The sequence below is a fragment of the Pseudophryne corroboree genome, chromosome 9, assembly GCF_028390025.1.
Source record: "Pseudophryne corroboree isolate aPseCor3 chromosome 9, aPseCor3.hap2, whole genome shotgun sequence".
Classification (NCBI taxonomy): domain Eukaryota; kingdom Metazoa; phylum Chordata; class Amphibia; order Anura; family Myobatrachidae; genus Pseudophryne; species Pseudophryne corroboree.
In genome coordinates this window covers 468,889,060-468,916,398 of record NC_086452.1, presented here as the reverse complement: position 1 = coordinate 468,916,398, position 27,339 = coordinate 468,889,060, and the positions used below count along the sequence as shown (strand labels likewise).

Sequence of the window (27,339 nt, the reverse complement as noted above, 5' to 3'; positions counted from 1 at the left end):
GTCCCCCCACCAAACCAGTCTACGTAAAACTGTGCCCGAGGAGAACTGGAATAAACTAGCGTTAAAGTAGAGGAGGTTAACGCCGCCATGTAAACCAGGATAACACGAAAAACCAACTTGGAACCTAACCTAACAAAAGGTTAACCTGAACCAAACAAGCAGTCTCATAGTGATCTACGAACCGTTAAGCGAAAAAGGAGGAAACAGCGCTGGGTGGGCGTCCAGTGTCCCGTGTGGAATCGGAGAAAGGGATTTATCTGTAAGCACCAAAATCCTGATTTCTCGTTCATCCACTATGGGACACTGGAGCGCAGTTACAATGGGGACGTCCCAGAGCTCCCAAGACGGGCGGGAGAGCGCTGAGCGTCCTGTAAAACCGCTCGGCCAAACTGTGATGCAGAGGCCGCAAAGGTGTCAAACCTGTAGAATTTGACAAACGTATGTCGGCCCGACCAAGTAGCTGCCCGACATAAAGAAGTCATGGAGACCCCACGGGCAGCCGCTCATGAAGGTCACACAGAGCGCGTAGAGTGCGCTGAAATTGAAGCGGGAGGTTCCCGAGAAGCTGCCAAATAAGCTTGTCTGATGGTCAGCCGAATCCATTGTGACAAAGTCTGCTTAGAAGCCGGCCAACCACGGCGGGCAGCATCGTATAGAACAAATAAGGAATCGGACTTCCGAATTGCCTTAGTCCTATCCACATAGATCTTGAGCGCCCTGACAACATCCAATGATCTTGAATCTGGAGAGTCCACCGAGAGAGCCGGAACCACAAGTGGCTGATTGATGTGAAAATCGTACACCACCTTAGGTAGAAAAGTCAGGGCCGAGCTCCGTACTGAAACACCAGGTAAGGAGGACAACAAGAGAGAGCCCCAAGTTCCGACACCCGTCTGGCCGAAGCGAGAGCCAGGAGAAGAACCACCTTCCAGGTGAGATATTTCATCTCCACTGACTCCAGAGGCTCAAACAACGAGGATTGCAGAAAAGAGAGGACCAGATTGAGGTCCCATGGTGCTATCGGAGGGCGAAAGGGAGGCTGTATTCGTAAAACCCCCTGAAAGAAAGTCTGAACTTCCGGCAGCAAGGCTAACTTTTTCTGGAAGAAAATCGAAAGAGCAGAGACCTGCACCTTTAGTGAACCCAGTCTTAAGCCTGCCGAAAAACCCACCTGCAAAAAACTGAGAAGGCGGGCCAAGCGAAAAACTGAAGGAGAAAATTGTCGACGTTCACACCAGGCTACATAAGCTTTCCAAATGCTGTAGTAGTGAGTCGATGTGACTGACTTTCTAGCCCGAAGCATAGTAGGAATAACCGTACGAGGAATCCCCTTCCTTTTCAAGATGGGCTTCTCAACAGCCACGCCGTCAAACGTAGCCTGCGTAAGTCTGGATAAAAAAAAAAGGACCCTGTTGCAGAAGATCGTCCCGTAGTGGCAGGGGCCAAGGCTCGGCTACTGACAACAGGTGTAGGGTGGAGTACCAAGTCCTGCGTGGCCAATCTGGAGCCACCAGGAGGACCAGAGCGTTTTCTCTCTTGATGCATTGTAGAACCCGAGGCAACAGCGGGAAGGGAGATAAGAGGTAAACGTACCGGAAATTCCAAGGAGCCGTGAGGGCATCCACGCCCACCGCCGCCGGGTCCTTCGTTCGAGAGTAATAAAGAGGCAGCTGATGATTCAGACGGGATGCCATGAGGTCGATCTGTGGTATTCCCCACCGGCGGACCAGCTGACAAAACACCTGGGGATGGAGTGACCACTCTCCCAGGTGTATGTCCTGTCGGCTGAGGTAATCGGCTTCCCAATTTTCCACTCCTGAAATGAATATCGCCGAGAAGGACAGAGCATACTCCTCCGCCCAGAGAAGTATGTTGTTGACCTCCCTCATCGCCGCACAGCTGCGAGTGCCGCCCTGACGGTTGATGTACGCTACCGTCGTGGCGTTGTCGGATTGAACCCTGACCGCTCGACCGCGCAGCAGGTGATGTGCCTGAAGTAGGGCGTTGTATACCGCCCGTAGTTCGAGAATGTTTATCGGGAGAGCGGATTCGTGGATCGACCAGCGTCCCTGGAATCGATGTTCGAGGGTCACTGCCCCCCAACCTCGCAGACTTGCGTCCGTGGTGAGAAGAGTCCAATCCCACACTACGAACCGCCTTCCTTCCAACAGATTTGCCGACTGGAGCCACCAGAGAAGAGACGACCGTGCCTTTGGAGATAGCGTCACCCGCTGATGAAGGAACAGATGAGATCCTGACCACTGATGTAGAAGACACAGCTGAAACGGTCGAGAGTGGAAGCGACCGTACAGAAGAGCTTCGAACGCCGCTACCATCTTTCCCAGAAGGCGAATGCACAGATACACTGACACCCGACGGTGTCGAAGTACCGATCTTTCCAGCGTCTGCAGATACAGGATCTTGTCCAGAGGAAGGAAAACCCTCTGACAGACCGTGTCGAGAATCCTCCCCAAAAACAGCAACCGTTGTGAGGGGCATAAGTGAGACTTCGGGAAGTTCAGGATCCACCCGTGCCGAATCAGTAGGTCCTGCGTTATCCGGATATTCTGAAGTAAAAACTCAGCCGAGCGCGCCTTTATGAGCAGATCGTCCAGATAGGGAACAATCGTCACACCCTGCTTCCAAAGTAAGGCCATCATGACCGCCATGACCTTTGTGAACACTCTGGGAGCAGAAGAGAGACCGAACGGAAGGGCCTGGAACTGGAAATGAGCGTCCTGTAACGCGAACCGGAGAAAAGCCTGATGAGGAGGCCAAATGGGTACATGTAAGTATGCATCCTTGATGTCTAAGGACGCCAGAAACTCGTTTTGCTCCAAACCCGCAATAACAGACTGGAGGGACTCCATCTTGAACTTGAATACCCTCAAATACTGATTGAGATCCTTCAAGTTCAGGATTGGCTTGACCGAGCCGTCCGGCTTCGGTACGAGAAACAGGCTTGAGTAATAGCCCTGTTTCCGATGCTGAGAGGGAACAGGGATCAGTACCCTTGCGGCTAGAAGCTTCTGGACCGCTGCCTGCAAGGCATCTCCTCTGTCGGAAACTGGTAAACCCGTGGTGGAAAACTGCCGGGGCGGACGGGTCTGAAAATCGAGCTTGTAACCACAAGTGATGAGATCCATGACCCAAGCATCTGGCCAGGACTGTACCCAGACTTCCTTGAAGTCCCACAGACGAGCTCCCACCCTGTGGTCTCCCAGGTGGGAGGGAAGCTCGTCATGCGGTGGTAGTGGTGGAGTATTTAACCTCTGACTGGGTTGAGGCTGTGGAACCTCTGCCTCTACCCCTATGGCCACGGGAGGTGGAAGCTCCTCCCCTGGCCTCGAAACCTGGGAGGGGCCCGAAAGGAGGGACCCCTATATGGCCTGCGAGGGGCTGGAGAAGCAGAAGGAAGATAAGTCGACTTCCCTCCGGTGGCCTAAGAGATCCAGGCATCCAGACCCTTACCGAACAGGACCTCTCCCGTAAAGGGCAACGCTTCTGCTGCCCTTTTGGACTCCGTATCCGCCTGCCACTGCCGCAGCCAGAGAGCTCTGCGGGCGGAAATTGCTAAAGCGGAAATCCTAGCACCGAGAATACAGATGTCCTTGGAAGCCTCGCAAAGATAAAGGGCTGATTCACGGATGTGTTCCGCCAACTGTATCAGTTGATCCGCGAGCAAATCGTCCCGAATTCCAGAGGACAATTGCTCTGCCAAGCCTCTATCGCCTGGTTGACCCAACAACCTACCTGCGCCGGGCGATGTAAATAGTCTGCAAGGTGGATTCCAATTTCCTATCTGACGCCTCTTTAAGCGAAGTCGGTCCAGGAACCGACAGAACCGTCTTCTTGGACAGATGAGACACCGAAGGATCCACAATCGGGGAGGTCTCATAACGCGTCCTGCTATCTGCGGGAAAAGGATAGGAAGACAACATTTTTCTTGATACCTGAAACTTCGCGTCTGGATGTTTCCAGGCTGCCGTGATGAGCGCATCCAGCTCCTCCGTAACAGGAAAAGTCACCGGCAAGCATTGGTTGGTGCCAAACCTTGAAGGGCGTAAGGCGTCCTGCTCTGTCTCTTCCACCTGTAATGCTGAGCGAATAGCAGTAATAAGCACCTCAATACCCTGAGCTACTGGTTCAGAGTCCTCATACACCTGATCGTCATCAGTATCCTGTAGATCTACCACTGCCTCACCTAACTGAGGCATATCATCGTCAGATTCCTGCAACACAGAGGCTAGCAATCTCTTTTTAGAAGCCTGTGGGGGGGGGGAGTCCAAAGGACGGGGCTTGGGAAGGGATTACAGCCCTAGAGAGCCCTTCAACTGATTTCGCCAGGGAAACCGCCCATGCTGGTTCTGGCTCCGGTACCGTGACAAGCTGTCGGACCCGGGCCACCTCTCTATCTTCCCGAGAGGCCTTCAGTTCCCCAGTCAACAGGGACATAACCTCAGTGAGTTGAGTTGTCCAAGTTGGGGTGCTCTGGGGCTCTAATGAGGGCACAGCAGAAGGCTCTGACCCACAATCCTCACATAAAACTTGTAAAACTTTCTGTGCTGCCTTTGAGCCTTTACCAGCCATGACAGCCCTTGTCACACTCCCCACACACAGCAACAAGCAGAAAGGGAGGGAGGGAGGGGGAGCAGGGAGAGCGCAGCCACGGTAGAGCCGCGCCGAGTGGAGAGCCGCACAGAGACGGGAGCTGCATGGGGCGGGCGGCCGGCCCTGAATAAAATAAATAAAGTAAAGAGAGCAGCGGGAGGCAAGCGGTGAGGACACGGAGAGGCATTTGAACTCAGACTGCAAGCCAACAGCTCTATGCTGGCCAAAGTAAATTAAGCAGTTACATACTCACCGCTGCTGGTCTGACCGATGGAGTGGCCCCGACACGCGCCGTACGCAGCGGTGTCCGGCCACTATACTTACCGCTGCCGGAATCTTCTGCCGACGGAGCGGCCCCGACACGCGCCGCACGCAGCGGTGTCCGGCCAGGTCCGGAGAGCTCAGTGTGTCCTACAGCCCCGGGGCCCATCCCGAGCCGCACGCAGCTGCGATGGGACCCCGCCGGCAGCTCCCGCGGTGCAGACTGGCAGTGGCAGAGCTGCCAGTCTGTGAGTGCAAGAAAGAAGAAGAAAAAAAAATAATAATAATTCTTCATAGAAGACTCAAGTGTGACCAGCTCCCTCTGGGCACAAAACAAAGACTGGCTTGGAGGGGGGACATAGTAGGGGAGGAGCTAGCCACAGTGTTAGAATTTTAAAGTGCCAGCTCCCAGTTACTACCTACTATTTCCCCATTGTAACTGCGCTCCAGTGTCCCCTAGTGGATGAAGGAGAAAATAGGATTTTAGTACCTACCGGTAAATCCTTTTCTCCTAGTCCGTAGAGGATGCTGGGGACTCCAAAAGGACCATGGGGTATAGACGGATCCGCAGGAGCTTGGGCACACTATAAAGACTTAAACTGGGTGTGAACTGGCTCCTCCCTCTATGCCCCTCCTCCAGACCTCAGTTATAGGAACTGTGCCCAGGAGAGACGGACATTTCGAGGAAAGGATTTTTGTTTAAACCAAAGGGCTAGAAACATACCAGCCACACCATAACATACCGTACAACTGGAGTGGTATAAAACCAGATAACCGTATGAACGAACTACAGCAACAAGCTGAACAAATAACTAATACACAAACCCATGTATAAACACATACAACCAGTAACACTACAACTGCAAGTAACAGTCCGCACTGGGATGGGCGCCCAGCATCCTCTACGGACTAGAAGAAAAGGATTTACCGGTAGGTACTAAAATCCTATTTTCTCTTACGTCCTAGAGGATGCTGGGGACTCCAAAAGGACCATGGGGTTTATACCAAAGCTCCAGAACGGGCGGGAGTGTGCGGACGACTCTGCAGCACCGACTGAGCAAACATGAGGTCCTCGTCAGCCAGGGTATCAAACTTGTAGAACTTAGCAAAAGTGTTTGAACCCGACCACGTAGCTGCTCGGCAAAGTTGAAATGCCGAGACTCCTCGGGCAGCCGCCCAAGATGAGCCCACCTTCCTGGTAGAATGGGCTTTTACAGATTTCTGCAATGGCAACCCAGCCGAAGAATGAGCCTGCTGAATTGTATTACAAATCCAGTGTGCAATGGTCTGCTTGGAAGCGGGATGACCAATCTTGTTGGAAGCATACAGAACAAACAAAGCCTCTGTTTTCCTGGTAAGAGCCATCCTTGCGACGTAAATTTTCAAAGCTCTAACAACATCAAGAGATTTTGGAACCGCCACAGCATCCGTAGCCACAGGCACCACAATAGGCTGGTTAATGTGAAAAGAAGAAACCACCTTCGGCAGAAATTGTTGACGAGTCCTCAATTCCACCCTATACGAATGGAATATCAAATAAGGACTCTTGTGAGACAAGGCCGCCAACTCTGACACTTTAACTCAACCTTACGCAAAGGTTCAAACCAGTGAGACATAAGGAACTTCAATACCACCTCAAGATCCCACGGCGCTACAGGCGGCACAAATGGAGGTTGGATATGCAGCACTCCCTTCACAAAAGTCTGCACCTCAGAAAGGGCGGCCAATTCTTTTTGAAAGAAAATAGATAAAGCCGAAATCTGCACTTTGATGGAACCCAATTTCAGGCCTACATCGACGCCTGCCTGCAAAAAAATGAAGGAAGCGACCCAGTCGAAATTCCTCCGTAGGAGCCTTCTTGGCTTCACACCACGACACATTTTCTCCAAATGCGGTGATAATGCTTCGCTGTAACCTCATTTCTAGCTTTAAGGAGAGTGGGGATGACCTCCCCGGGAATACCGTTCCGAGCTAGGATTTGGCGTTCAACTTCCACGCCGTCAAACACAGCAGCAGTAAGTCAGGAAACACGGAGGGCACCTGTAGCAACAGGTCCTCTCAGAGGAAGCGGCCAAGGATCTTCTACTAGCAATTCCTGAAGTACCGGATACCAGGCCCTCCATGGCCAATCTGGAACGACAAGTATTGCCTGAACCTTTGTTCGTCGCACGATCCTCAGCACCGTTGGGATGAGAGGAAGCGGAGGGAACACATACACCGACTGAAACACCCACGGTGTCACCAGGGCGTCAACTGCACTGGCTTGGGGGTCTCGTGACCTGGAACAATACCTCGGAAGCTTCTTGTTGAGGCGAGACGCCATCATGTCTATCAGAGGAACTCCCCAACGCTCTGTCACTTCTGCAATCACCTCTTGATGAAGAGCCCACTCTCCCGGATGGAGATCGTGCCTGCTGAGGAAGTCTGCTTCCCAGTTGTCCACGCCCGGAAGGAAGACTGCTGACAGGGCGCTCACGTACTGTTCCGCCCAGCGAAGGATTCTTGTGGCCTCCGCCATAGCTACCCTGCTCTTTGTTCCGCCTTGGCGGTTTACGTACGCCATCGCTGTTATGTTGTCCGACTGGATCAGGACAGGACGACCTTGAAGAAGGCTCTTCGCTTGTAGGAGGCCGTTGTAAATGGCTCTTAGCTCGAGAACATTTATGTGGAGACAAGACTCCTGGTTTGACCATTTTCCCTGGAAATTTCTTCCTAGTGCGACTGCGCCCCAGCCCCGGAGACTTACGTCTGTTGTCAGCAGGACCCAATCCTGGATTCCGAAGCAGCGTCCTTCTAGAAGGTGAGAGCTTTGCAGCCACCACAGGAGAGAAATCCTGGCCTTGGAGGACAGATTGATTTTCCGATGCATGTGCAGGTGAGATCCAGACCATTTGTTCAGTAGATCCCACTGAAACACCCGGGCATGAAACCTGCCAAACTGAATGGCTTCGTAAGTCGCAACCATCTTCCCTAACACCCGAGTGCATTGATGAATCGACACCCTTGTCGGCCTCAGAAGCTCCCTGACCATTGTCTGGATTTCCAGAGCTTTGTCCTCCGGAAGAAACACTCTCTGTAGCTCCGTGTCTAGGATCATGCCTAGGAAGGGCAGCCGAGTGGACGGGATCAACTGAGACTTTGGCAAATTTAGAATCCAACCGTGATGTTGCAGAACCGATATGGAGATCCACATTTCTTAACAACTGTTCCTTGGACCTCGCCTTTATCAGGAGATCGTCCAAGTACGGGATAATAATGACCCCTTGCTTGCGCAGGAGAACCATCATTTCTGCCATCACCTTGGTGAAAACCCTCGGGGCCGTGAAAAGCCCAAACGGTAACGCCTGAAACTGGTAATGACAATCCTGTACCGCAAACCTCAGGAAGGCTTGATGAGGAGGGAAAATCGGGATGTGTAAGTAAGCATCCTTTATGTCGACAGACGCCATAAAATCTCCCCCTTCGAGGCTGGAGATCACCGCTCGAAGAGACTCCATCTTGAATTTGAAAGTTTTCAAGTATGAATTGAGGGATTTTAGGTTCAGAATCGGTCTGACCGAACCGTCCGGCTTCGGCACCACGAAGAGGCTCAAATAGAACTATTTCACCCGATCTGACGGGGGAACCGGCACCACGACCCTCTGTTGACACAACTTTTGTATCGCATCTCTTACCACCTCTCTCTCGGGAAGAGAAGTTGGCAAGGCCGACACGAAAAACTGATTGGGGGGCATCTCCTGAAACTCCAGTCTGTACCCTTGGGACACTATGTCTAAGACCCAAGAATCCAGAGCCGAACGGACCCAACTCCTGGCTGAAGGATCGGAGACGACCCCCCACCGGTAGGGACACCCCCCGGGGAGCCCCAGCGTCATGCGGTGGACTTGGTAGAGGCAGGGGAGGACTTTTGGTCCTGGGCACCTGGTACTGCAGGCAGCTTCTTTCCCCTACCTCTACCCTTAGAAGCGAGGAAGGACGAGCCCCTACCTCTTCTGTATTTATTAGGCCGAAAGGACTGCATCTGCTGATGGGGTGCCTTCTTCTGTTGTGTGGGAGCATAAGAAAGATTACCCGCCGTAGCGGTCGACACCAGGTCAGCCAGGCCTTCACCGAACAAGACACTACCTTTAATAGGAAGAGCTTCCATATTCTTCTTGGAGTCGGCATCAGCATTCCATTGGTGAATCCACAGCGCCCTCCTGGCCGAAATCGTCATGTCATTGGCTCTTGATCCCAAGAGGCCAACATCCCTCGCCGCATCCTTTAGGTAATCTGCAGCGTCCTTGATATACTCAAGAGTCAAAAGAATATTATCTTTATCAAGAGCATCCATATCAGAAGCCAAATTTTCAGCCCACTTAGCAATTACACTACTGACCCATACAGATGCCACAGCAGGTCTGAGCAATGCACCAGTATTGACGAAAATGGACTTCAATGTCGTCTCCAACTTACGATCCACCGAATCCTTGAGGGCAGCCGTGTCAGGAGACAGGAGAGCCACCTTGGACAATCGGGATAGAGCCTTGTCCACATTTGGCGACGACTCCCATTTTGCCCTATCGTCAGAGGGAAAAGGATATGCCATCAAAATTCGCTTGGGAATCTGCCACCTTTTTTCAGGCGACTCCCAAGCCTTTTCGCAAAGCGCATTCATTTCATGAGAGGGGGGAAATTTTACCTCAGGCCTTTTCCCCTTAAATAAACAAACTCTTGCGTCAGGAACGGCAGGTTCCTCAGAGATATGTAACACATCTTTAATGGAAATAATCATATACTGAATACTCTTGACAACCCGTGGATGCAAAGAAGCCTTATTTAATTCGACATCGGAATCAGAGTCCGTGTCGGTACCCGTATCTGCCAACTGGTTAAAAGCACGCTTTTGTGACCCTGGGGCAATGCGTCCTCCACCGACTGTCTCCATGTTTGTGTCCGAGAATCAGATTTATCCAGTCTCTGACAATAACGCCACATTTGTATTCAGTGTACTTAGCATAGTCACCCAATCAGCCGTCGGCTGTGATGACAAACACATACTTAAATCTTTCTCTGCAGCACCCATAACTTCCTCCGGGGAGGAACACCCAGGCTCAAACATGTCGACACCTCGTGCCGACACACTCACGCTCACACAGTCCAAAAGCCCAGGGACAGACCCACAGAGAAGCCCTTAGGGAGAACACAGAGAGAGTATGCCAGCTCACACCCCAGCACCCATACACTAACAGAAGTTAGTAATATGCTCAGCGCCTACCATAACTTGAAAAAGCACCAAATTTAAGTGCCCCCCCCCGTTTTTCCTCCCCAAGTACTTGCGGGAGCTCGGAGGTCCGGGTAGCGTCTCTGCAGTGCTGTAGGAATAGGAGAAAATGGCGCTGGTGAGCAATGTGCGGCTAAGTCCTGCCCCCTTCCCGACGCGCTGTAGCCCGCTAAAATTTGAAATTGCAAAGTGGCGAGGGTGCTCTATGCGGCGATCGGACACCGAATAGCCTTCTTTTGCCACTAAAAAACCTCAGTAACTGCTGCCCAGGGCGCCCCCCCCTAGCGCCCTGCACCCTGTGAGTGCCGTTGGTGAAGTGTGTGGGAGCATGGAGCGCAGCGCTACCGCTGCGCTGTACCTCCGTTACTGAAGTCTTCTGCCGTCACTGAAGTCTTCTGTTCTTCTCATACTCACCCGACTTCTTTCATCTGGCTTCTGTGAGGGGGGTGACGGCGCGGCTCCGGGAACAAGCAGCTAGGCGAACCAAGTGATCGAACCCTCTGGAGCTAATGGTGTCCAGTAGCCTAAGAAGCAGAGCCCTTAACTAAGAAGAAGTAGGTCTGACTTTTCTCCCCTCAGTCCCACGATGCAGGGAGCCTGTAGCCAGCAGGTCTCCCTGAAAATAAAAAACCTAACAAAAGTCTTTCCAGAGAAACTCTGTAGAGCTCCCCTAGTGTGTGTCCAGTCACTCCTGGGCACAAAGTCTAACTGAGGTCTGGAGGAGGGGCATAGAGGGAGGAGCCAGTTCACACCCAGTTTAAGTCTTTATAGTGTGCCCAAGCTCCTGCAGATCCGTCTATACGCCATGGTCCTTTTGGAGTCCCCAGCATCCTCTAGGACGTAAGAGAAAGATACAGTATAACTGTTTGCTTTCAGGATGTGCACACATTTTGGACTTGAGGAGCCTGTGCAAATTTCAAGAAATAAATATTTTTGTCTCTATAGTTAATAAACAATCCCTAGAAGAATATTTGCCCCAATTTTTTTTTATTTATATACGTAGAGTCTTTTTGGACTTGATGAGCCTGCACACTGCAAGCGCCGAGTGTCAAGCGTCTGTTTTTTGCTTTATTGCTCCTCTCATTGTCACATTGAGATAATACATACCTCAGTTTGCTACGCTATACGATAGTGAAAATGCAATACAAAGTGATCTCATAGTTTGTGCGTGATGACGGAACTAACAAACGAAAATTCCCAAAATTGTTTATATTTGATTTGTCTCAATAGCTCACGCACAGTCCCAAGGCGTACATTCCTCCCCAAAATTTTTATGTACAGAAACAACCATTACAACTTTATTATAACTGTAGAGATGTCTATATACCCTTACGCTGAAGGAATAATCCCCTTTATCTGCTTATGTAAAGCAGGATAAACATACAGAACACAGGGGGCAATTCAGATCTGATCGCTGGGTGCGATTTTTGCATTGCTGCGATCAGATAGTCGCCGCCCATAGGGGAGTGTATTTTTGCATTGCAAGTGTGCGATCGCATGTGTAGCAGTGATGTACAAACAGATCTTGTGCAGTCTCTGCGCAGCCCAGGACTTATTCAGCCGCTGCGATCACTTCAGCCTGTCCGGGTTTGACGTCAGACACCCGCCCTGCAAACGCTTACACGCCTGCGTTTTTCCAAACACTCCCTGAAAATTGTCAGTTGCCACCCACAAACGCCCTCTTCGTGTCAATCTCCTTGCAAACGCCCTTGCGAATGGATCCTTCGCACAAACCAGTCGCTGACCGGTGATCCCCTTTGCAGCCGTGCCGGCACACGGCGGTGCATAGGCATGCGCAGTTCAGATCTGATCACCCGCTGTGCAAAAAACGCACAGCAGCGGTCAGATCTGAATTACCCCCACAATTGCTCTGGTGTACACACATTAAAAATAAGATTTTACTTACCGATAAATCTATTTCTCGTAGTCCGTAGTGGATGCTGGGGACTCCGTCAGGACCATGGGGAACAGCGGCTCCGCAGGAGACAGGGCACTAAACTAAAGCTTTAGGATCAGGTGGTGTGTACTGGCTCCTCCCCCTATGACCCTCCTCCAAGCCTCAGTTAGGATACTGTGCCCGGACGAGCGTACACAATAAGGAAGGATATTGAATCCCGGGTAAGACTCATACCAGCCACACCAATCACACCGTATAACTTGTGATCTAAACCCAGTTAACAGTATGACAAACGTAGGAGCCTCTGAACAGACGGCTCACAACAAATAACAACCCGATTTTTTTGTAACAATAACTATGTACAAGTATTGCAGACAATCCGCACTTGGGATGGGCGCCCAGCATCCACTACGGACTACGAGAAAAAGATTTATCCTTAAGTAAAATCTTATTTTCTCTAACGTCCTAAGTGGATGCTGGGGACTCCGTCAGGACCATGGGGATTATACCAAAGCTCCCAAACGGGCGGGAGAGTGCGGATGACTCTGCAGCACCGAATGAGAGAACTCCAGGTCCTCTTTAGCCAGGGTATCAAATTTGTAGAATTTTACAAACGTGTTCTCCCCCGACCACGTAGCTGCTCGGCAGAGTTGTAATGCCGAGACCCCTCGGGCAGCCGCCCAGGATGAGCCCACCTTCCTTGTGGAATGGGCCTTGACAGATTTAGGCTGTGGCAGGCCTGCCACAGAATGTGCAAGTTGAATTGTGCTACAAATCCAACGAGCAATCGTCTGCTTAGAAGCAGGAGCACCCAGCTTGTTGGGTGCATACAGTATAAACAGCGAGTCAGATTTTCTGACTCCAGCCGTCCTTGAAATGTATATTTTCAATGCCCTGACAACGTCCAGCAACTTGGAATCTTCCAAATCGCTAGTAGCCGCAGGCACCACAATAGGCTGGTTCAGGTGAAACGCTGACACCACCTTAGGCAGAAAATGAGGACGCGTCCGCAGTTCTGCCCTGTCCGAATGGAAAATCAGATATGGGCTCTTATACGATAAAGCCGCCAATTCTGATACTCTCCTGGCTGAAGCCAGGGCCAGTAGCATGGTTACTTTCCATGTAAGATATTTCAAATCCACCGATTTGAGTGGCTCAAACCAATGGGATTTGAGAAAATCCAAAACTACATTCAGGTCCCACGGAGCCACTGGGGGCACAACCGGGGGCTGTATATGTAGTACTCCTTTTACAAAAGTCTGGACTTCAGGAACTGAAGCCAATTCTTTCTGGAAGAAAATCGACAGGGCCGAAATTTGAACCTTAATGGACCCCAATTTGAGGCCCATAGACAATCCTGTTTGCAGGAAATGTAGGAATCGACCCAGTTGAAATTCCTCCGTGGGGGCCTTCCTGGCCTCACACCACGCAACATATTTTCTCCAAATGCGGTGATAGTGTTGTGCAGTCACCTCCTTCCTGGCTTTAACCAGTGTAGGAATGACCTCTTCCGGAATGCCTTTTTCCCTTAGAATTCGGCGTTCAACCGCCATGCCGTCAAACGCAGCCGCGGTAAGTCTTGGAATAGACACGGTCCCTGCTGAATCAGGTCCCGTCTTAGAGGTAGAGGCCACGGATTTTCCGTGAGCATCTCCTGAAGTTCCGGGTACCAAGTTCTTCTTGGCCAATCCGGAGCCACGAGTATCGTTCTTACTCCCCTTTGCCGTATAATTCTCAGTACTTTGGGTATGAGAGGCAGAGGAGGAAATACATACACTGACTGGTACACCCACGGTGTTACCAGAGCGTCCACAGCTATTGCCTGAGGGTCTCTTGACCTGGCGCAATACCTGTCCAGTTTTTTGTTGAGGCGAGACGCCATCATATCCACCTTTGGTTTTTCCCAACGGTTCACAATCATGTGGAAGACTTCTGGATGAAGTCCCCACTCTCCCGGGTGTAGATCGTGTCTGCTGAGGAAGTCTGCTTCCCAGTTGTCTACTCCCGGAATGAACACTGCTGACAGTGCTATCACATGATCTTCCGCCCAGCGAAGAATCCTTGCAGCTTCTGCCATTGCTCTCCTGCTTCTTGTGCCGCCCTGTCTGTTTACGTGGGCGACTGCCGTGATGTTGTCCGACTGGATCAACACCGGCTGACCCTGAAGCAGGGGTTTTGCCAGGCTTAGAGCATTGTAAATTTCTCTTAGCTCCAGTATATTTATATGAAGAGACATCTCCAGGCTTGACCATACTCCCTGGAAGTTTCTTCCCTGTGTGACCGCTCCCCAGCCTCTCAGACTGGCATCCGTGGTCACCAGGACCCAGTCCTGTATGCCGAATCTGCGGCCCTCTAACAGATGAGCACTCTGCAACCACCACAGAAGAGACACCCTTGTCCGTGGCGATAAGGTTATCCGCTGATGCATCTGCAGATGCGATCCGGACCATTTGTCCAGCAGATCCCACTGAAAAGTTCGTGCGTGGAATCTGCCGAATGGAATTGCTTCGTAAGAAGCCACCATCTTTCCCAGGACTCTTGTGCATTGATGCACAGACACTTTTCCTGGTTTTAGGAGGTTCCTGACAAGTTCGGATAACTCCTTGGCTTTCTCCTCCGGAAGAAACACCTTTTTCTGAACCGTGTCCAGAATCATTCCCAGGAACAGCAGACGTGTTGTCGGGGTCAACTGAGATTTTGTAAAATTCAGAATCCACCCGTGTTGTTGCAGCACTACTTGGGTTAGTGCTACTCCGTCCTCCAGCTGTTCTCTGGACCTTGCCCTTATCAGGAGATCGTCCAAGTAAGGGATAATTAATACGCCTCTTCTTCGCAGAAGAATCATCATTTCGGCCATTACCTTGGTAAAGACCCGAGGTGCCGTGGACAATCCAAACGGCAGCGTCTGAAACTGATAATGACAGTTTTGCACCACGAACCTGAGGTACCCTTGATGTGAAGGGCAAATTGGGACATGCAGGTAAGCATCCTTTATGTCCAGGGACACCATAAAGTCCCCTTCTTCCAGATTCGCTATCACTGCTCTGAGTGATTCCATCTTGAACTTGAATTTTTGTATGTACAGGTTCAAAGATTTCAGATTTAGAATAGGTCTTACCGAGCCGTCCGGCTTCGGTACCACAAATAGCGTGGAGTAATACCCCTTTCCCTGTTGTAGGAGGGGTACCTTGACTATCACCTGCTGAGAAAACAGCTTGTGAATGGCTTCCAATACCGTCGCCCTGTCTGAGGGAGACGTTGGCAAAGCAGACTTTAGGAACCGGCGAGGGGGAGACTTCTCGAATTCCAACCTGTAACCCTGAGATACTACCTGCAGGATCCAAGGGTCCACCTGTGAGCAAGCCCACTGTGTGCTGAAATTCCTGAGTCGACCCCCCACCGCTCCTGAGTCCGCTTGTACAGCCCCAGCGTCATGCTGAGGGCTTTGCAGAACCCTGGGAGGGCTTCTGTTCCTGGGCAGGGGCTGCTTGCTGCCCTCTCTTACCCCTTCCTCTGCCCCGGGGCAGATATGACTGTCCTTTTGCCCTCTTGTTCTTATAGGACCGAAAGGACTGCGGCTGAAAAGACGGTGTCTTTTTCTGTTGGGAGGGGGTCTGAGGTAAAAAGGTGGATTTTCCGGCAGTTGCCGTGGCCACCAGATCCGATAGACCTACGCCAAATAATTCCTCCCCTTTATACGGCAATACTTCCATATGTCGTTTGGAACCGCATCACCTGACCACTGTCGCGTCCATAAACTTCTTCTGGCAGATATGGACATCGCACTTACTCTCGATGCCAGAGTGCAAATATCCCTCTGAGCATCTCGCATATAAAGAAAAGCATCCTTTAATTGCTCTATAGTCAATAAAATACTGTCCCTATCCAGGGTATCAATATTTTCAGTCAGGGAATCCGACCAGACCACCCCAGCACTGCACATCCAGGCTGAGGCGATGGCTGGTCGCAGTATAACACCAGTATGTGTGTATATACTCTTTAGGGTAGTTTCCAGCCTCCTATCAGCTGGATCCTTGAGGGCGGCCGTATCAGGAGACGGTAACGCCACTTGTTTTGATAAGCGTGTGAGCGCCTTATCCACCCTAGGAGGTGTTTCCCAGCGCGCCCTAACCTCTGGCGGGAAAGGGTATAATGCCAATAACTTTTTTGAAATTAGCACTTTTCTATCTGGGTTAACCCACGCTTCATCACATACATCATTCAATTCCTCTGATTCAGGAAAAACTACAGGTAGTTTTTTCACCCCCCACATAATACCCCTTTTTGTGGTACTTGCAGTATCAGAGATATGCAAAGCCTCCTTCATTGCCGTGATCATATAACGTGTGGCTCTACTTGAAAATACGTTTGTTTCTTCACCGTCGACACTAGATTCAGTGTCCGTGTCTGGGTCTGTGTCGACCGACTGAGGTAAAGGACGTTTTACAGCCCCTGACGGTGTCTGAGACGCCTGGGCAGGTACCAACTGGTTTTCCGGCCGTCTCATGTCGTGTAATGTGCTGACATTATCACGTAATTCCATAAACAAAGCCATCCATTCCGGTGTCGACTCCCTGGGGGGTGACATCACCATTACCGGCAATTGCTCTGCCTCCACACCAACATCGTCCTCATATATGTCGACACACACGTACCGACACACAGCAGACACACAGGGAATGCTCTTATCGAAGACAGGACCCCACTAGCCCTTTGGGGAGACAGAGGGAGAGTTTGCCAGCACACACCCAAGCGCTATAATATATATGGGAACAACCTTATATAAGTGTTGTATCCTTATAGCAGCTTAAATATATAAAATATCGCCAAAAAAAGTGCCCCCCCTCTCTGTTTTACCCTGTTTCTGTAGTGCAGTGCAGGGGAGAGTCCTGGGAGCCTTCCTCACAGCGGAGCTGAGCAGGAAAATGGCGCTGTGTGCTGAGGAGAATAAGCCCCGCCCCCTATTCCGGCGGGCTTTTCTCCCGTAGTTTGTAATATCTGGCAGGGGTTAAATACATCCATATAGCCTCAAGGGCTATATGTGATGTATTTTTTAGCCATAAAAGGTATTTACATTGCTGCCCAGGGCGCCCCCAGCAGCGCCCTGCACCCTCCGTGACCGTTGGTGAGAAGTGTGTGACAAACAATGGCGCACAGCTGCAGTGCTGTGCGCTACCTACAAGAAGACTGAAGAGCCTTCTGCCGCCGGTTTCTGGACCTTCAATCTTCAGCATCTGCAAGGGGGGTCGGCGGCGCGGCTCCGGGACGAACCCCAGGGTGAGACCTGTGTTCCGACTCCCTCTGGAGCTAATGGTGTCCAGTAGCCTAAGAAGCCAATCCATCCTGCACGCAGGTGAGTTGAACTTCTCTCCCCTAAGTCCCTCGATGCAGTGAGCCTGTTGCCAGCAGGACTCACTGAAAATAATAAACCTAAAAACTTTTTCTAAGCAGCTCCTTAAGAGAGCCACCTAGATTGCACCCTGCTCGGACGGGCACAAAAACCTAACTAAGGCTTGGAGGAGGGTCATAGGGGGAGGAGCCAGTACACACCACCTGATCCTAAAGCTTTAGTTTTGTGCCCTGTCTCCTGCGGAGCCGCTGTTCCCCATGGTCCTGACGGAGTCCCCAGCATCCACTTAGGACGTTAGAGAAAATAATTTCAGTTTCAACAGAACAACGTAAGACTGGAATTTATTTGCACGAACCTTCACGGCATCAAAATACTGACTCAGCTGGGAGCGCTTGTGCTCGTAGTCCAGCTCAATCTTCCGCAGCTCTTTGTAGGTTTCCGGGTTTTCCTTCTCGTACAGACGCAGAATCCGCTCAAACGTCTCCCGTAACTTTTTACGTTTGTCTTTCAGCACTTTCTCGTTGAGCTGCGGCTGCTGCACGGGGTTAAATTCTGCAAGGGGAGAGTCAGTATGCATCAGTGTACGAGGCCACGGGTTCAATCCCGGACAAGCCCCCAACTGAGAAGTTCAGATGATTTATAATAAATATTTAAAATGCCAAAGATTAATATATGTTGCGGACACAAGGCGCATCTTATTACCATATACGATAAAAGTGCGCTGTACGTCGCAAACACTACATATCCTTTTAATATCAAATATATACATCTATGAGCATGATACAATGTGCGCGAGTGCTTGTTTTCTCTTAAGGGATGTAGTGTTTGCGACGTACAGCGCACTTTTATCATATATGGTAATAAGATGCGCCTTGCATCCGCAACATATATTAACACTGGCATTTAAATATTTATTAGAAATAATCTGAACTTCTCAGCCTTCACCCTCGTACCTTATGTTCCTCATGTTTTAGAAATTGGGGAGAAAGAATAAGTCTGCATTCCTCATAGAATAATACTGCGGTTTGATAATCTGTTATATAGGTCTCCCTCACTTTTGGGACCCTCTTGACCTGGCCAGGCTCTTCTCAATAAAAGGTCCTACCCCATGTAACTGAAAGGTAGGCAGGTGTTACTTTTATAATGAATGGCAATTTCTACAAAGGTAGGTGAAATTAAGGGATAACTAGGTGGTAGAGGCTAAGACTGTAGAGCAATTTAAACATGCTTGGGATAGGCATATGAATATCCTTACAAAGAATTAAGGTTCAAAAAGGGTTGAGATTGCCTAAAAGATAAAAAAAGGGGGCAGACTAGATGGGCCAAGTGGTTCTTATCTGCCGTCAAATTCTATGTTTCTATGAATACACTAGTAAGAGCCAAAGAAAGTGAAAACAGAATAAATTTGGTTTATTTATAGAACGATTTTCGGGTTTCCAGTATTCCTTCATGACTTGGTTGCATGCAATTCAGATAGTTTATATGTACTCTAAAGCTGCGTTACTTTCCCTCTGTAGTTTTCTGACCTGAATGTATAATATGCACAATACAGGAATGTTCCTAGCTGCAGTAACGTGTTACTAAAGAATTTTGCAGAGTCCTTCTCTCCGGATTTATAGCTTTGTCAGTATCAGGGCGTGGGGTATTAGGGAGCGTGGGTGATGTCATTGTGTGCTTGGCCAATAAGAATCATAACTGGGACATGGACATAATTTATTCTGTTCCTTGCAAGGATAATGTACACAGTATATTCACCTACATATTTGGAGCAATTAAGCCGTTAGGGTTAGTTGAGGTTATAGTGTTATTCAGCCTCATTATGAACTGCTGCCCCCCAGTGGTTACCAGCTGCTAATACAGCAGCTCCAGGTGAGGACGACTCACCCATTTCATCAAGTTTCTCCATGTCCCGGATAATCTGTTTTGGATCTTTCATCTTCAGCACAGCGGCTCTCACCATCATCCTCTGCTTCTTGTTCTGCAATGGGAACACACATGAAGAAGGGGAGCTATATGAGAGTATACACATAACGGACAGAGTGATACGACACTGACCCCACTGCTGACACACATGACATCCACATGTTACTGAACTGAAAGCCTCACCTTATAACACAGATACTAGGGCAGCGCTGCCAGTGGTATTTACACTCAAACGTATAAAAAGGAAGATGTTAAAGGGTTGTCTAACATAGGTTATGTTCTGTAATACACAATGTAAAATCTAACAGCAAACCTACAAACTGTTAGGACAATGATAGATAATGGAGCAGGATGCCTATTGAGGCTAGGGGGGTATAATCTGTGTCATTATATGGCAAGGTGCTATGGAGTACCAATGCAGCTGGGGGTATAATCTGTGTAATTATATGGCAAGGTGCTATGGAGAACCAGTGAGGCGAGGGGTATAATCTGTGTAATTATATGGCAAGGTGCTATGGAGAACCAATGTAGCTGGGGGTATAATCTGTGTAATTATATGGCAAGGTGCTATGGAGAACCAGTGTAGCTGGGGGTATAATCTGTGTAATTATATGGCAAGGTGCTATGGAGAACCAATGTAGCTGGGGGTATAATCTGTGTAATTATATGGCAAGGTGCTATGGAGAACCAATGTAGCTGGGGGTATAATCTGTGTAATTTTATGGCAAAATGCTATGGAGGACCAATGTAGCTGGGGGTATAATCTGTGTAATTATATGGCAAGGTGCTATGGAGAACCAGTGTAGCTGGGGGTATAATATGTGTAATTATATGGCAAGGTGCTATGGAGAACCAATGCAGCTGTGGGTATAATCTGTGTAATTATATGGCAAGGTGCTATGGAGAACCAATGTAGCTGGGGGTATAATCTGTGTAATTATATGGCAAGGTGCTATGGAGAACCAGTGTAGCTGGGGGTATAATCTGTGTGATTATATGGCAAGGTGCTATGGAGAACCAATGCAGCTGGGGGTATAATCTGTGTAATTTTATGGCAAGATGCTATGGAGGACCAATGCAGCTGGGGGTATAATCTGTGTAATTATATGGCAAGGTGCTATGGAGAACCAGTGTAGCTGGGGGTATAGTCTGTGTAATTATATGGCAAGGTGCTATGGAGAACCAATGCAGCTGGGGGTATAATCTGTGTCATTATATGGCAAGGTGCTATGGAGAACCAATGCAGCTGGGGGTATAATCTGTGTAATTATATGGCAAGGTGTTATGGAGAACAAGTGAGGCTAGGGGTATAATCTGTGTAATTATATGGCAAGGTGCTATGGAGAACCAGTGAGGCTAGGGGTATAATCTGTGTAATTATATGGCAAGGTGCTATGGAGAACTAGTAAAACTGGGGGTATAATCTGTGTAATTATATGGCAAGGTGCTATGGAGAACCAGTGTAGCTGGGGGTATAATCTGTGTAATTATATGGCAAGGTGCTATGGAGAACTAGTAAAACTGGGGGTATAATCTGTGTAATTATATGGCAAGGTGCTATGGAGAACCAGTGTAGCTGGGGGTATAATCTGTGTAATTATATGGCAAGGTGCTATGGAGAACTAGTAAAACTGGGGGTATAATCTGTGTAATTATATGGCAAGGTGCGATGGGGAACTAGTAAAGCTGGGGGTATAATCTGTGTAATTATATGGCAAGGTGTAATGGAGAACCACTGAGGCTAGGGGTATGATCTGTGTAATTATATGGCAAGGTGCTATGGAGAACCAGTGTAGCTGGGGGTATAATCTGTGTAATTATATGGCAAGGTGCGATGAAGAACCAGTGTAGCTGGGGGTATAATCTGTGTAATTATATGGCATGATGCTATGGAGGATCAGTGTAGCTGGGGGTATAATCTGTGTAATTATATGGCAAGGTGCTATGGAGAACCAGTGAGGCTAGGGGTATAATCTGTGTAATTATATGGCATGATGCTATGGAGGATCAGTGTAGCTGGGGGTATAATCTGTGTAATTATATGGCAAGGTGCTATGGAGAACCAGTGAGGCTAGGGGTATAACCTGTGTAATTATATGGCAAGGTGCTATGGAGAACTAGTAAAGCTGGGGGTATAATCTGTGTAATTATATGGCAAGGTGCTATGGAGAACCAGTAAAGTTGGGGGTATAATCTGTCTAATTATATGGCAAGGTGCTATGGAGAACTAGTAAAGTTGGGGGTATAATCTGTGTAATTATATGGCAAGGTGCGATGGAGAACCAGTGTAGCTGGGGGTATAATCTGTGTAATTATATGGCAAGATGCTATGGAGAACCAGTGAGGCTAGGGGTATAATCTGTGTAATTATATGGCAAGGTGCTATGGAGAACCAGTGAAGCTGGGGGTATAATCTGTGTAATTATATGGCACGGTGTTATGGAGAACCAGTGTAGCTGGGGGTATAATCTGTGTAATTATATGGCAAGGTGCTATGGAGAACCAGTGAGGCTAGGGGTATAACCTGTGTTAATTATATGGCAAGGTGCTTTGGAGAACCGGTGAAGCTAGGGGTATAACCTGTGTAATTATATGGTATGGTGCTTTGGAGAACCGGTGAAGCTAGGGGTATAACCTGTGTAATTATATGGCAAGGTGCTATGGAGAACCAGTGAGGCTAGGGGTATAACCTGTGTAATTATATGGCAAGATGCTATGGAGAACTAGTAAAGCTGGGGGTATAATCTGTGTAATTATATGGCAAAATGCTATGGAGGATCAGTGAAGCTGGGGGTATAATCTGTGTAATTATATGGTATGGTGCTTTGGAGAACGGGTGAAGCTAGGGGCATAACCTGTGTAATTATATGGTATGGTGCTTTGGAGAACGGGTGAAGCTAGGGGTATAACCTGTGTAATTATATGGTATGGTGCTTTGGAGAACGGGTGAAGCTAGGGGTATAACCTGTGTAATTATATGGTATGGTGCTTTGGAGAACGGGTGAAGCTAGGGGTATAACCTGTGTAATTATATGGTATGGTGCTTTGGAGAACGGGTGAAGCTAGGGGTATAACCTGTGTAATTATATGGTATGGTGCTTTGGAGAACCGGTGAAGCTAGGGGTGTAACCTGTGTAATTATATGGTATGGTGCTTTGGGGAACCAGTGAGACTGACTCAGGACAAGCTCTCACCTTCTTCAGTTCCCTCTTCCGCGCCTCCTTTCCTGCAGAGATCAGCATAGAACAGACAGAGAATGTGAGCCACCAGATTATCACAAATTCCTACACACATATGGAATTCACTAACTATTGTACTTCTACTTCCAGTTACACTGTTACTATGTATATTCCTTGTACGGCGCTGCAGACACTTTATGGCGCCTTAATAAGAGATAATAATCTTATATATTACATCATATCTAGCATCTAAAGCCGTCTGTGAAGAGATAGTCTACAATGTTAGGCACAGTGGAATCCAATTTCTCAAATTAGACAGAGGCTCTGCTTCCCCCGGCAAGGAAAACGCGCACCATATGCCAGCTACACAGAACCGAACGGCTCGACGCTCCCAGTCCAAGAGGCGCTGCAGCGGAGCAGTTGGGACATGACGAGTGTAAATTATACACACCAAGCAGTGGAAGCCTGACAGGAATTAGTGGACATTTTCTGCTTTTAGAAGTGTGAAGACACAAACATACATAACACGGCACCTACACACGGACCTGCCTACTCTTACTATAAAAGCCTATGCATTACGCCTGTGTTACCTAGGAGACTGCAAGCTTATTACACTTTGGCTTCTGAACTGCCCCCTAGAGTCACATGAGACTGCGATACTATACAATGAGTTAGCCAAGCAGAAACATATAATATGGATCAGTAACACCTAGACAGATATAGGTTACTGTATGTAGATCTATTACTTGCATCTTATCAGGAACAGGTCACTTACGTGCTTGATCTGTAGGGTTCATGAACTTCCCACTCTTGGTGGAGGACGTAGATCTCCGCCCCATCTTGCTGCAGGTTTCTTACGTCCACCCTCCCCACTGAGAAATATAGCAACCTGCAAAATGAAGGAGATATACTATACAGTGCTGAAAGATCTGACAGAGGCTACATATCATCACTGGTAACCATTTATTATTTATCACCAGTTACTGATATAGCGCACAAATATTCCGCAGCGCTTTACAGAGAATATTTGGCCATTAACATCAGACCCTGCCCCAGTAGAGCTTACATTCTCTACCACATGTACAACACACACATAAACTAGGGCAGAATGTGTTTTGTAATGTTGGAGGAAAGCCACACAGACACTGGAGAACACACACACTCCTCACAGATACTGCCTTGGTGGTAAAGGAATCCAAGAGCTCAGTGCTATGAGGCAGGAATGCTAACCACTGCACCAAACGTGCCGCAATGCTTCAAGCCAGAATGACATAACTTCACCATGGCGCGCTCTCTCTCTCCTGACCTCTCTAGGGCTCATTCACACAAATACTCTAATAAAGAGCTTTAATGATACATAACAACATGTTCTCCACTCGGAGCACCGTTATGAAGCAATATATGGTGGGATGCTTGAGAGGTCCATTTAAAGATTGCAGGTCAGCGCCAGGCAATGGGAGCAAAACTTGCGGATTTACACCAGGTACTGGAATCACGTTTAATATGTTTTAGGGGGATGAGCAGAACACAACTCCATAACTTGTGTATTACTCCTCCCTGACACGTCTGCGACCATCCCCTATAAACAACAGAAAGGCGCTCGCTACACCCAGAGTACCAGGGATCCCATTTCAAGTATACGCCCAACATAAAAAAATAATACTCACTGCACCTAATGAGACCACAAGAAAACATTTATACAATCAACCTGTCACAGTGACAAAGCCCCCCGTCTCTGTTCCCCAAGGGAGCTCCTGACCCAGTTCTGGCATCCTAGTTCCGAATCCCATCCCAGAGTCCCATCCCAGTACCCGCATGGAGACCCCCCATCCCAGAGCCCTACCGCAGGGGAGACCCCCATGCCAAGGACCGCAGGGAGACCACCATGCCAAGGACAGCAGGGAGACCCCCATGCCAAGGACAGCAGGGAGACCCCCATGCCAAGGACCGCAGGGAGCCCCCCCATCCCAAGGATGGCAGGGAGCCCCCCCATCCCAAGGATGGCAGGGAGCCCCCCCATCCCAAGGACCGCAGGTAGTCCCCCCTATCCCAAGGACCGCAGGGAGACCCCCCACCCATCCCAAGGGCCGCAAGGAGACCCCTCATCTCAAGAACCGCAGGGAGCCCCCCATCCCTAGGACCACAGGGAGCCCCCCATCCCTAGGACCACAGGGAGCCCCCCCATCCCAAGGACCACCCCATCCCAAGGACCGCATGGAGCAACCCCATCCCAAGGACCGCAGGGAGCCCCCCCATCCCAAGGACCGCAGGGAGCAACCCCATCCCAAGGACCGCAGGGAGACCCCCATCCCAAGGACCGCAGGGAGACCCCCCATCCCAAGGACCGCAGGGAGACCCCCACATCCCAAGGACCGCAGGGAGCCCCCCATCCCAAGGACCGCAGGGAGCCCACTATCCCAAGGACTGCAGGGAGCCCCCCATCCCAAGGACCGCAGGGAGCCCCCCCATCCCAAGGACTGCGGGAGCCCCCCATCCCAAGGACCGCAGGGAGCCCCCCACATCCCAAGGACCGCAGGGAGCCCCCCCATCCCAAGGACCGCAGGGAGACCCCCCATCCCAAGGACCGCAGGGAGACCCCCCATCCCAAGGACCGCAGGGAGCCCCCCCATCCCAAGGACCGCAGGGAGCCCCCCCATCCCAAGGACCGCAGGGAGCCCCCCCATCCCAAGGACCGCAGGGAGACCCCCTCATCCCAAGGACCGCAGGGAGACCCCCTCATCCCAAGGACCGCAGGGAGCCCCCCCATCCCAAGGACCGCAGGGAGACCCCCTCATCCCAAGGACCGCAGAGAGCCCCTATCCCAGGTCCCCGCAGAGCGCCCCCAGAACACTTTTAGGAGGCTATACGTGGCCAGTAGAGTGTAAGCCTTAGTGAGCAAGATCCCTGTAAGCATGCCAGTAATGGGAGGAGTCACCAGTGCGGTTGCTATGGGTTACAGCACACTAGCGAGGCCTGGTATCACAGTATAACCAGGCACAGCGCTAACTCCCAACACAGGCGCATTGCACGGTCTCCAGAGCCGGGATCCGGCCTCACCTCTGCGGCTGCGGAGCCCTTCACCTGCCCGCTCCCTTCAATATCCACCCAGCCCGCTTCATGCACACCGACTACTGCCTCCGGGTGACACACACCACTACGTCTGCTTCCGGGGTCACAGCGACACACAGGGTGCTCTGCTCACGTGTGCGGTAAACGCCGTGGCCGGGTCACTAGAGGGAAACATTTGGTAAAGTTGGTTCTCAGCTCGGGTCATTTCTCTGTGCGGCCATGTTACTGGAGACCACACTGCGCCGTGTCAGCATAGCAAAGGTCCACCAGAAAATGGCCGCCAGTCAGCCAGACCAGGTCGCCTAGCAACAGGCGCCATGTTTGTACACCCAGCTTATTGAAGGCACCTTAGTGGCCAGATTGGCACATTATACTGTGCTCTGTGTATAAAAAGTCACAATTCACAGACATATGCTCTATTTACTGCTGTCCCTCCTGCTAGCTCAGTGTTACATGCCCCATATCACACTATGCAGTTCCTATGGAGTTACTCAGCCACAGGGAACTCTCACAGTCCTGGTATTGCGTAACTTAGGGGGTCATTCCGATCCGTTAGCACGCTACAATTTTTTGCAGCCGTGCGAACGGGTCAGAACTGCGCATGCGCGCGGGCGGCAATGCGCAGCGCGACGGTCGCCGGCGACGCACGTCACCACGGAACGGCCTTACGAAGAAGCCGTTCGCAGCGGTGAACGCAAGATGATTGACAGGCAGAAGGCAACTCACCATTTTCAAGGAGTGTCCGGAAAACCGCAGGCATGCCAGCCGTTGAAGAGGAGGGTTCCTGACGTCAGCTCCAAGCCGGATCATCGCAGCGGGTGAGTAAGTCCTGAGATGTGCAGAAACTGCACAATCTTCTGTTTGTGCAGCTCTCTGCACAGCGGATCGCAGCCCTGCACAGCGAATCCCCCCTCCCCTGTAGGCGGCAATTACCTGATCGCAACAGTGCTAAAGTTAGCCTGCTAGCGATCAGGTCGGAATGAGGGCCTTAGTGCAGAGGTGACACTAGTTATTATTATATCCACACTTGCCGACATTCTGGCTGCTCTCTGCGGGAGAGAGCAGCCAGGTCGGCTCAGCAAGGGGACAGGGGAGGACTGTAGCGTGGGGAGGAGGTGTACCGGAGGCGGGACGGGGGTGGAGCAGGGGCGGGACGGGGGCGGAGTTTCGGCGGTACATTCTTTAAGCCACGCCCCCGCTCTGTAATGCCGCGATCCCCGGCATTACACTGCAGGGGGCGTGGCTATGATGACGCGATTCAGCAAGAATCGCGTCATCAACTGCCCGGTCCGCCCACTTTACACATTAAGTGGGCGGACGGGCAGGGGGACCCCTGATTCCGGGAGACTTGCCTGCTCTTCCGGGGGGCCGGGAGGGTCACCCGATTTTCGGGAGCCTCCCGGCCATTCCGGGAGAGTAGGCAAGTATGATTATATATGATGTAGGATCATACTGCTTGCCAACTACCCCTGATTGTAAGGGAGACTCCCTGTAATAGCAGCAATCTCCCTAACTCCCCGATTCTCCCTTACTCCCCCCAGAGTCCAGCAATCTCCCTGATGCACCTGGCTGTTATGTTCTTGGGAAACAAAAGGAAATCAGAGATACGTACGTTGAAATGAGATCCATGCCATTTCCCTATACCTTCTAACAGTTTCATGCTCGCGCTTAAAAAGGGGGCGTGGCTTCATGGAAATGCCATTGTCTCTCGTATTACATCACTGTGGTGACATACCCAACGCTTCAGGAGCTGCTGGCTATGCAGGGGCGTTTCTACAGAGGAGGG

At 50.2% G+C, this 27,339-nt stretch overlaps 1 protein-coding gene across 2 annotated transcripts in view; it reads right to left on the bottom strand.

Moving 5' to 3' along the window:
- The window catches only part of WBP11 (WW domain binding protein 11), a 34,794-nt gene extending 9,061 nt beyond the window's left edge, over positions 1 to 25,733 (bottom strand). The window contains exons 1-5 of one of the 2 annotated variants that reach the window (XM_063941346.1): positions 25,637 to 25,733; positions 23,260 to 23,373; positions 22,500 to 22,531; positions 19,267 to 19,360; positions 17,738 to 17,934 (exon numbers count right to left, since the gene is read on the bottom strand). In XM_063941346.1, coding sequence (XP_063797416.1) covers positions 17,738 to 17,934; positions 19,267 to 19,360; positions 22,500 to 22,531; positions 23,260 to 23,323 — 387 coding nt within the window. In that variant the 5' untranslated portion in view covers positions 23,324 to 23,373; positions 25,637 to 25,733. The other variant, XM_063941345.1, reaches the window with a different exon arrangement.
- Between the last annotated feature and the right edge of the window lie 1,606 nt (positions 25,734 to 27,339).